Below are 10757 nucleotides of genomic sequence, written 5' to 3' on the forward strand. Positions count from 1 at the left end.
GGGAAGCATGGTGCCTGGTGTTGGCATCAGTAGGTATGGGCCAGAGCTTCAAGGAGAATTTTTTTTTTTTTTGGTACCGGGGATTGAACTCGGGTCCTTGCGCTTGCAAGGCAAGCCACTGAACCACTGAACTAAATCCCCAGCCTATCAAGGAGCATATTTTAAAAGAAATTCACAATTTAAAAAAAATGGAAAACAGTATTCCATGCAACAGGACCCTTTAAAAAAAAAAAGCAGGAATAACTATCCTACTTTCAGACAAAATGGATTTCAAGCCATAACTAATCAGAAGAGACAAAGATGATCTCTACATGTTGGTTAAGGAAGTAATCACAATGATAAAAATATATGCATGAAACACCAACATGCCCAACTTCATAAAACAAACACTAATGGACATAAAAATCAGACACTGACAAAACTGTCACGGAAGACCTCAATACCCCACTTTTACAAACAGATCAACTAGGTGAAAAAAGTCAAGAAAAAAATATCAGTTGAACCAAATCTTTGAACAAATGTTTCAATAGCTATCTTCAGAGTGTTCCTCCCAATAACAGAATATGAATTCTTCTCAGCAGCACATGGAACTTTTTCTGGAATAGACAACAAGGTATCCCATAAAGCATACTTACATAAATGCAAAAGAAACAATCATCCCACACATATATCAGGTCATAATGCAAGCAAACTAGAAATCAATGGCCAAAACCACAGAAATTATGCAAATGCATAGAAATTAATGCCATCTTGAGTAATCTGTGAGTCACAGATGAAATTAAAGAAGAAATTAGACAGTTACTACAATCAGTAATGCCATTATGACATACTGGAACCTATGAAATACTGGCACAATGAAAGCAGTCCTAAGAGGATAGTTTATAGCTGTGAATGCCCACATCAGAAAAATAGCAAGGTCAAATATATAAATAATCTTAACAGTGCACTTCAAGGTCCTTGAAGAACCAAATCCAAATGTAAGAAGAAAATTATTAAATGAGCAAAAATTAATGAAACTGAGACTAAAAATACAACTAATCAGTGAATCAAAGAGTTGTGTGTGAAAGAATAAACAGACAAATGGAAGCTAAGCTTAGCAAAAAAGCCCCAAATCCATGCATTTAGGAATGAAATAGGCAAAATCACTGCAGATCATTTGTGACTGCTTTGAAAACCTGTACTGTAGTAAAATGGAAATATCAGAGTTTATGGATAGATTCTTAGATACATGTGAACTTCCAAAGCTAACCCCAAAAAGAGACAAATATTCTGAATAATTCAATAGCAGTCTATGAAACTGAAGAATAAAAAAACTACCAAGAAAAGCCCAGGTCCTAACAGAGTCACTGCTGAGCTCTATAAGAAGAGACAATGTCTAACACCAGTACTCCTCAAATTCTTTAATGAAATTGAAAGAGAAACAGTACTCTCAAAGTCATTCCAGGAAGCAAGCATTACCCTGATTCTAAAATCAGAAAAGGACCCAACCAAAAAAGAGAACTACAGGCCAATCTTTTTAATGAAATAGCTGCAAACATCTTCAATAAGATATTGGCAAACAATGCAACAAATTATCAAAAAATCATACATTATGATCAAGGAGAATTCATTGTACAGATACAGAAATGGTTCACCATATGCAAATCAATATATGTAATAAACCATATAAACAGAAGCAAGGACTGAAATCATATGATCATCTCAGTAGACACAGAAAAAGCCTTTGACACAATCCAATATCCACTCATGATTTAAGACCAAAAAAAAAAAACCTTGAAGAAAATAGGTGTACAGGTCTGTATCTCAATCTGATAAAATCCATCCATGGCTAACCAATGGCCATCGTCATATTAAATGGGCAGAAGCTGAAAGCTTTCCCTCTAAAATGGTGTCTGCTATTACCAATTTTTTTTTCTTTTTATTGAGTTTATTGGGGCAATCTAGGTATACAATACAATTACATTCATTATTGGGATCCTGTAGCTTTACACAATAGGTCTTGATTCTCTTTTTTTCCCCTTGTCCCTACCCTCCCTTCATCCCCTCCTCCCCTCCCCATTTACAAACACTTTATTTCCATTTTTTCAGTTTCTCATATTTTTTTCCTCTCCCTTATTACCTTTCCCCCACCCTTCCCACTTTCCCTACACCTTTAGCCCTTTACTTCCTATTTCACATTATTAATTATCTCATTAGAATCCTGTGTACTAATATAGTTTTTCATACCAGAGAAACTATTCAGTATTTCAGTTAAAGAAATCTCTGTATGAACATTAAAAATAGGGAATCCTAAAATAAAACTAAAAAGGAAAGTAAAAGAGAAAAGGCAATGATGTAAGATTAAAATCCTTAATTCTGAAGATGAAAATAGTCTCTTAACATATTTAAATTGCTCCTTGCTCTTGTAGTCTTATCTTACTCTTTTTTTCATTATTTAGAGAATACTTTATTAGTTTCTGAAATCAAACCCACATAGATATGACCTTACATATTTAATACAGTGCGTTACCCCTGTGCAAATGGAAAAAAAAATAAATAAAATTAACATTTCTAGACCAATATGGCTGTCCATTTCTGTACAATGCCAACTGAATACAGTTAATATCATTAAATATAGCTCTGATAAAGCATGGTCACTACTATGTATCATGAAGCAGGTACAAGATATTTTATATTCACAGAGGTATGATACAGTACCATCCTACATCAAAAATACTAGAATCAGTTTTGGTTTGAAATTTGCTTTGTCTGCAAATAAGATTAATACCCCTGCTTTTTTCTGGGCTCCTGTCACATGGAGAATTGTTTTCCATCCTTTCACTTTCATCTGCGGGCTTCTTTTTGCACTAGGTGTGTTTCTTGTATACAACATATTGTTGGATTTTGCTTCTTATTCCATTTTGCCAGTCTATTTCTCTTGATTGGTGAGTTGAGGCCATTGACATTGCTGGTTATAACTGATATGTACTGACTTATTATTGACATGTTATTGGTCTTTTGTTGACTCTTTTTACTTTTTCACCTTTTAATTTCTTGCCTTGCCTATTTGATTTGCTCTGTTGGGCCTCATGGTGTTGTTGGCTTCATTTTCTTTTTCTAGGATCTTGTTTAGAATTGCTTGTAGTGCTGGTTTGGTATTCATGTAGTTTCTCAAGTGTTCTTTGTCATGGAAGTGTCTTATTTCCCTATCCGTTTTGAAAGAGAGTTTTGCTGGATACATCAGTCTAGGTTGAAGGTTGTTCTCTTTTAGTACTTGAAATATCTCATTCCAGGCTCTCCTTACCCTAAGGGTTTGTGTTGAAAAGTCTGCTGTGATTCTGATGGGCTTTCCTTGGCATGTGATTTGTTTTTTTCTCTTACTGCTTTTAGTATTTTGTTCTTCTGTTGGGTTTCTGGGATCTGATTATTATATGTCTAGGTGTAGTTTTTTTTTATTGTGGCTAGTTGGGGTCCTATATGCCTCAGTTATCTGAATGTCAAATTCTTCCCCTCTGTTTGGGAAGTTTTCTGTCATTAATTCTGCGAACAGCTTTTTTAAGTCATTTGTATTTTCTCCTGCTACATCATGGATTCCTATCAGTCTTATGTTATTCTTCTTTGCATCATCTAGGAGTTGTTGGATCGATTTCTCATGATCCCCTACTGTTTTTAAGAGACCTCTCTTTTCATGTCACTGACTGAAATCTTGTCTTCTGTATCTGAGAGTCTATCTTCGTATTCTTTTATTCTGTTGCGTACACTTTCAGTGGAGTGTTTAATCTGGATATCTGTTTGAATCTGTTTTATGGATTCCATTTCTTTCCTATGTTGGGCATTTATTGTTTCCATTTCTTTCTTATGCTGGGCCTTCATGGCTTCTATCATGGTCCTGAGCTCATCTATTTTTTTGTAAGTTTCTGCTCTAGTGTCTCGAATCACGACTTCCATTTTCCTCACTATCTCTATGGTTATCTGGGAAATTAATTCTGTTTTGAATTTTTGTAGAGCCTGATTGATCTGTTTTGTTACTTCCTGTGCTTTGAGTTCAGGTTGTCCTGGTGGTTCACTATCGGCCTTTTCATCCTCATTTGGCCTTCTGTCTGCCATTGGTGAACTGGAAGTCTGTTTTTGTGTCTTGCTTAAGTGTTTTCTCATTTTAATTTTTGTTGTCGGGCTGTCCTTGGTTTAATCTCTGGGTTATCACCCAAATCTTCCTGATATAGTTGCACCCTAGCTTCTGTGTCTCTAACGACCCACATTCTCATCTTCATAACATAAGAACAGCTCATCAAATCAACCACAATCCTTTATCCCAACTGATACAATCAGCAACACATTAAGATCAAGCCCAACTTGGAAACTGACCACCTGTGGTAGTCACTAGTCTTTCACCCTTAAACCATTTGAATTAAATTGAAATCAAGAAGCAGTCCAGAACATGTCTGCAGTGAACAAAATTTCAATATAGTGTATTTACCATTTAATGGCTCAGACAGAGTAAGGATGCAAGACCCCTGGTCTCAGTTAGCTGATGGCTGAACCCCATGACGCTGACTGAACTCGACCCAGATTGAGTTCCCCTATCTTCTGAATGGTTGAACTCCACAACATTTTATTACAGATTTCCCATGCCCTTTCTTTAAAGATGTTCAAAGTTGGGAACTCAGAAAAATACCCTTTATGACCACCTCTGCCTCTGCAGAGTGGGTCCAAAGGCTGACACAATCAGGAGGTCTGAAAGTGTGCGGGGGTGGGGTGGGGGTAAGGGGTGTTATGGGGGTTCAGGGGCGCCCGCTCGGCTACCTCCCTGATGCTGGAGCGATGGCGGCTCCAGGTGGGAGAAGGCGTGGCTTTTCTCCCTGTGGTGGATCGGGGCCCAGGCTACCTTCCAGCCACTGGAGGATGGCGGCTCTGGGTGGGAGAAGGCGTGGCTTTCTGCTATTACCAATCTTGTTCAATGTAGTTCTCAAAACAGAGCAATCAGGCAAGGGAAAAAAATAAAAGTATGTAGGTATAAAATGAAGAAGTTAAATTGTCATTACTTGCAGATGACATGATACTCTACACAGAAGACCCCAGAAACCCTTCCTTTCCTGAATTAATAACCAAATTCAGTAGTGTAGCAGGACACAAAGTAAACACTCAAAAATCAGGAGTGTTCCTGTACACCAATATGAACTCAGCATGAGAGCGACTAGAGAAATAATACATGTCACAGTAGCATCAAGACAAATTGAATACTCAGGAATTAACAACCAAGGAAGTGAAAGCCCTCTACAATACTATAGTGAAAACTACAATATTCTGAAAAGAAGATTGGAGGGGATACCAGAAAATGGAAAGATGCTTGTGTTCTAGATAGGCAGAGCCAATCAAAATGGCCATATTTCCAAAACTGATAAGCAGATTTAATACAGTTTCAAATAAAAAAATCTGGGCAACAAGCGTAAGGTAGGAGACATCACAGTCCCAGATTTGAAATTATACTACAAAGCTGCAGCGATAAAAACTGCTTGGCTTTGGGAATGGCTCACTGGAACAGAGTAGAGCAGTGGTGGTGAACCTATGGCACAAATGCTGCAGTGTGCACACAGAGCCCTCTCTGTGAGTTGTATGAGTTGTTTTTTCTAAACTAAAACCTCAGTATTCAGGTTTAGTTGCAGTGTTAGCACTTTGTAGTAAGTGGATTTTTATCAGAGCATGATCAGTCCACTACTGCCTAGAAAGGGGGATGCTGAAAGCTAAAGAAAAAAACAATAGGGATTTGCATGATTTCAAAGTATGTGGGAGACCAAGTCACTGCCTCAGAGTAGGCAAAGATAAAGACACTCCCAGCTAGCCATTATTTATTGGGTACACACAGTAATTGGATGGGGGCTGCAGTGATCCTGTGCAGATATTATGCTGATGAAGGTGGTAAGGAGAACATTATCACGATAGTGGGTGAGACAAGAAAGCAGTCTAATAAAGAAGTTGTCCTTCCCTCTGGTAAAACCTCTGTCTTTTTTTTTTTCTTCTTCTTTTTATCACCATTTGGTTCTCAAGAACCAGGATGTCTTCAGCTGATGTAACTTGCCCTTGAGCGTCACAGTATCATGGGGTCATTGAAGCCTCAACTTGTGTCCAGAGGCAAAACAGAGTTATGTTTCCACATGTCATAGCCAGCTCTTGGGCAACGTGATGTTGAGCCTTAGGCAGCTGTAGTCATACTTTAATTATGAAATGATTTTCCCCCAAAATTTATGTACAATGCCTCAACAAATTTTAGGTTGCAGTTTGGGCACTTGGTCTCTAAAAGATTCACCATCACTGGAATAGAGGACAGAGAAAAAGTGTTGGGTACACTTAGCTACCTTATCTTTGACAAGCAGGGGGAAAATACTTTCTCTGGAGAAAGAGATTCTTTAACAAATGGTGCTGGGAAAACTGGCTAGCCACATGCAGAAGTATGAACCCAGATCCATCTCTCTCACTGTGCACCAAACTAAAATAAAAATAGATCAAAGACTTAAATATTGAATCCAAAACACTTAATCTGCTGGAAGATGCAATAGATAAAACACTTGAAGATATTGATATAGGCAAGGCCTTTCTGAACAGAGCCCCAGTTCCACAAAGAATAATACCAAGAATCAACAAATGGGATCACATTGAATTAAAAAGTTTCAACACTGAAAAGGTAACCAACAGAGTAAAGACAAACCTTACAGAATGGGAAAATTTTTTGTGTGAGCCATTTCTCAAAGGACTATATCTAGAATATGTAAAGAAGTAAAAAATATTAGACCTCCCCACCAAATTTAAAGACCCAGTTAAAAAATAAGCATCTGAAGTGACTAGATGGATATTTTTCCAGTGACAAAGTACAAATGGCCAATAAATACATGAAATAATATTCAACATCACCAGCTATTCTAGAAAAAAATGGTTAGCTTTGAGAAATCAAATATCAAATCCTGGAGAAGCTGTGGGGGAAAAGGAATACTTCATTATTGTTGGTGGGAGTGTAAAGTGGTACTCCCATTATGGAAATAAGTATCGAGATTCAAAAACATAAAACTAGAAATTTCATTCAACCCACCTATTCCCCTGTAGGTATCTTCCAGAATGAGCTAAAGACATCATATTACAGATACAGGCCTCTTCATGTTGACAGTAGCACAATTCACAATAGCTAAATCTTGGAAGCAGCCTATTATATGTCCATCAACAGTTGAATGAATAAAGAAAATTTGGTATTTGCACACAATATTCTGCCATAAGGAAAGATAAACTTGAGTCATTTGTAGGAAAATGGATGTGCCTTGAGACTATAATGTTAAGTGAAATCAGATACACAATTTTTTTTTTGGTGCCAGGAATTGAATTCAGGACCTTGTGCTTGCGAGTCAGGCACGGTGCTACTGAGCTAAATCCCCAGCCCCAAACACACAACCTTAAATATTACATGGTTCTTCTTACATGAGAACCCAAAATTTAAATTAAGTGCAAAGTAAATATAGAAAATAAGCAGTAGTGTGATGGATCTTTGACTGGCATGTATATGGGAAAGGAACCAAGAGCTGGAGGGAGAGGGAAGGAGGAGAGAGGGGAAGGAAATGAGATAAGAAAAGTGGGGGGTTGTAAAGTGTGTACATGAATTATATAGATGTATGTACATATATATGTATATATAACATATATATATGAAGGGGTCCAAGAGATGTAGGGTAGGGAGAGGGTAGGGAGGACAGGCAGAGGAGCTTAAAAAATTAAGAAATACCATGTGCTTTATGTGTACCAACTTCCCCATGGTGACTATAATCATTATGTACTATAAACAGTTACCAATTTAAAGCCATTTAGAATGTAAGTGGATTAGACATAGTCAAATAATAGAATGAAAGCCAAGTGTTTCTAGGACAAAGGGAGGGTAAGCTAGAAATTATCAGTAAACTTGATAATGGCAGTGTACTAGATGATATTAAATGACAATGTGCCAACTGAGTATATGACTTAGTTTTTTTCTAAGTTTTTTTGGATTAAAATTTTTTGTTCAACTATTTGACATTTGTATCTAGACAAATACTGACCTGAAGTCAGTAGACTTGGCTTTACTGACTAGCTGGCAAGTTTTTGCTATTCGATAGTTACATAATTTGAAAACTTGTGAAGTTGTATAGCTAAAATCTTTCCAATCATAAATTTTGTGTGCCTTACTAAACCTAAGCAAACACAGATTTTTTTTTATTTACAGAAATATTTAAGACAAAAGTTATAATTGGAACTGGCTTTTCAAAGCAGTTTAGAATATTTTAAGTCACCATTAAGGAAATAGGAGGAACCTAAAATGATGCTTCATCAAAATGTTATGTGGGGGATCTAGGGGAAGAGTGAAATTCATCTGTGTGTATACACTTCCACTGTATATAGCAAGGGAATAAGGAAAGAATTAGAAGACAGTTTCTCCTGAAATAAATTTTAATTTTCACATAATGACGTGTTGAGGTAGATGCCTAAAAAGGACAGTGGTGTAAATACACGTGGAGTTTAAATTCAGATAGTGCCTATGCCTTAATTATAGTTTTGTATATGAAATGTGACTTAATGATTTAGGAGTTCTTTTAAAATAAAATGCTTTATAAGAAATGATTTAGGAGTTCTTTTAAAATAAAATGTTTTATAAGATCCTAATGGTATAATTGACAATGTGAAATAGGAAGAAAAGGGCTAAAGGTGTAGGGGAAGTGGTAAGGGTGGGGGGAAGGAAAGAAGGGAAAAGAAAAAAAACATGAGAGAATGGAAAAAAAGTATTTGTAAATAGGGAAGGAAGGTGGAGTAAGGGAGGGCAGGGGTAAAGGGAAAAAATGGGAACCAAGACCTGTCATGTAAAGGTACAAGATCCCAATAATGAATGTAACTGTACTGTGTACCTAAAATGTACCAATAAACTCAATGAGAAAAATAAATAAGTAAAATGCTTTAGATGATGTAAATGTATTTGGTTTTCTTTATTTTTCAGTAAGTATTTCTTAGAAATGAATATAATCAAATTTTATTATCTTTAGTTAGTATTACTTATTTAATGTACCTATTTCTCTTTAATTTCTAGAGCTAAAGGCAGAAGCTAGTCTGATGAACCAGATGAGTAGTTGTGATAGTTCATCAAATTCTTCAAGTTCATCATCATCAAGTAGTGAGGACAGTTCTAGTGAATCAGATGGTGAAGAAGGCAGTACTTCTAATCCAGGGAATTGTATCTCAGGACAACCTACCATGTCTGCCATACCACAGTACAGGACTTCTGATACAGATGCTGGCCATGAGAGATTTCATGATAACAGTGGCTTTCTGATGAACACTCTACGTAAGTATATATAAATATGAGTAAATAGAAAAGCAAGAATTCATGGGGTAGTCATACTGTTTATAGTCTAAAACTCAGGTAAATACGAAGATATAAGAGTATCTAGAAAGATGAGAAAAATCCAAAGGGTACTATGTCATAGTAAAAAATCAAGAATAATATACTAAAAAAAGTAAGTTCTATGACTCATCACACAGAAGTGTTACAAAAGCAGTAAAGGACGACATATTTTTATTGACATGCTAATGAATTTTGACTGCACTTTAAGTAAAAAATTAGATAACATGTTTTCATTATTTAAAATGATGGCCTGAGCCTGCTGGCGTGGTGGCACACGCCTGTTATTGCAGCACTCAGGAGGCTCAGGCGAGAGGACTGCTGTGAGTTCAAGGCCAGCTTGCGCTTTATTGTGAGTTCAGTGCCAGCCTGAACTACATAGCCCCTATCTGAAAAACAAACACAGCAAAAAAGGAGGCCCAATCTTCTAAACCCCAACATTCTCTTTTCCTGATGTAATAAGTGAATGTTATCTAATAAAGATGATGTTAATATGCAAAAAAGACTTAAATGGTAAGTGATACTGAAATTATCCTGAAGTTTGATAGTATATGTTTTTTCTTTCTAGGTAGTATTGAGTTATTAATTATGTAACTAATTGATAATCTGATTATTAATTACAAAACACTAGCTAAACAGAATCCCTTTGTTGTATACTTATTATAAAAATTAGTGTATTAGTTGGGTGTGGTAGCACACGCCTGTAATCCCAGCACTCGGGAGGCTGAGGCAGGAGGATCTCTGTGAGTTCGAGACCAGTGTGGGCTACACAGTGAGTTCCAGGGCAGTCTGAACTACAAAAAACAAACAAAAGTTTATATTTCACAAATTGACAGATCTACTAGGCAAAAAATCAACAATGAAATAATAGAACTGAACCAAGCTTTGGAACACATGGACTTAATAGATGTTTATAGAGTATTCCACTCCCAAAAACCAGAATATACATTCTTTTCGGCTGCACATGGATCATTCTCCAAAATAGACCACATACTGGCTCACAGAACAGGTCTAAATAAATGCAAAAAAATTGAAGTCATCCCCTGTATATTATCAGATCATAGTGCAATCAAACTAGACATCAATAGTACAAGAAACAATAGAAACTTCACAAGCACATGGAAACTAAACAGCACTCTCCTAAACAATCAATGGATTACAGAGGAAATTAAAGAAGAAATTAGACAGTTTTTACAAATAAATGAGAATGCCAGTACAACATACAGGAATCTTTGGGACACAATGAAAGCAGTTCTACGTGGAAAATTCATAACATTGAATGCCCACACTAGGAAAACAGAGCGGGCTCAAATAAACAACTTAACGATGAAACTTAGACTCCTAGAAAAACAAGAGCAAGAAAAACCCAAAGCTC

At 36.5% G+C, this 10757-nt stretch overlaps 1 protein-coding gene across 2 annotated transcripts in view; it reads left to right on the plus strand.

Moving 5' to 3' along the window:
- Eaf2 (ELL associated factor 2) overlaps positions 1-10757 on the plus strand; it is a 44925-nt gene that overhangs the window by 30800 nt on the left and 3368 nt on the right. For both annotated transcript variants that reach the window (XM_010629989.3, XM_019208312.2), the window contains one exon: positions 9071-9325. In XM_010629989.3, coding sequence (XP_010628291.1) covers positions 9071-9325 — 255 coding nt within the window. The remainder of the gene's footprint in view (positions 1-9070; positions 9326-10757) is intronic.

The sequence above is a fragment of the Fukomys damarensis genome, unplaced genomic scaffold (assembly GCF_012274545.1).
Source record: "Fukomys damarensis isolate Sample0158 unplaced genomic scaffold, DMR_v1.0_HiC HiC_scaffold_24, whole genome shotgun sequence".
NCBI lineage: Eukaryota > Metazoa > Chordata > Mammalia > Rodentia > Bathyergidae > Fukomys > Fukomys damarensis.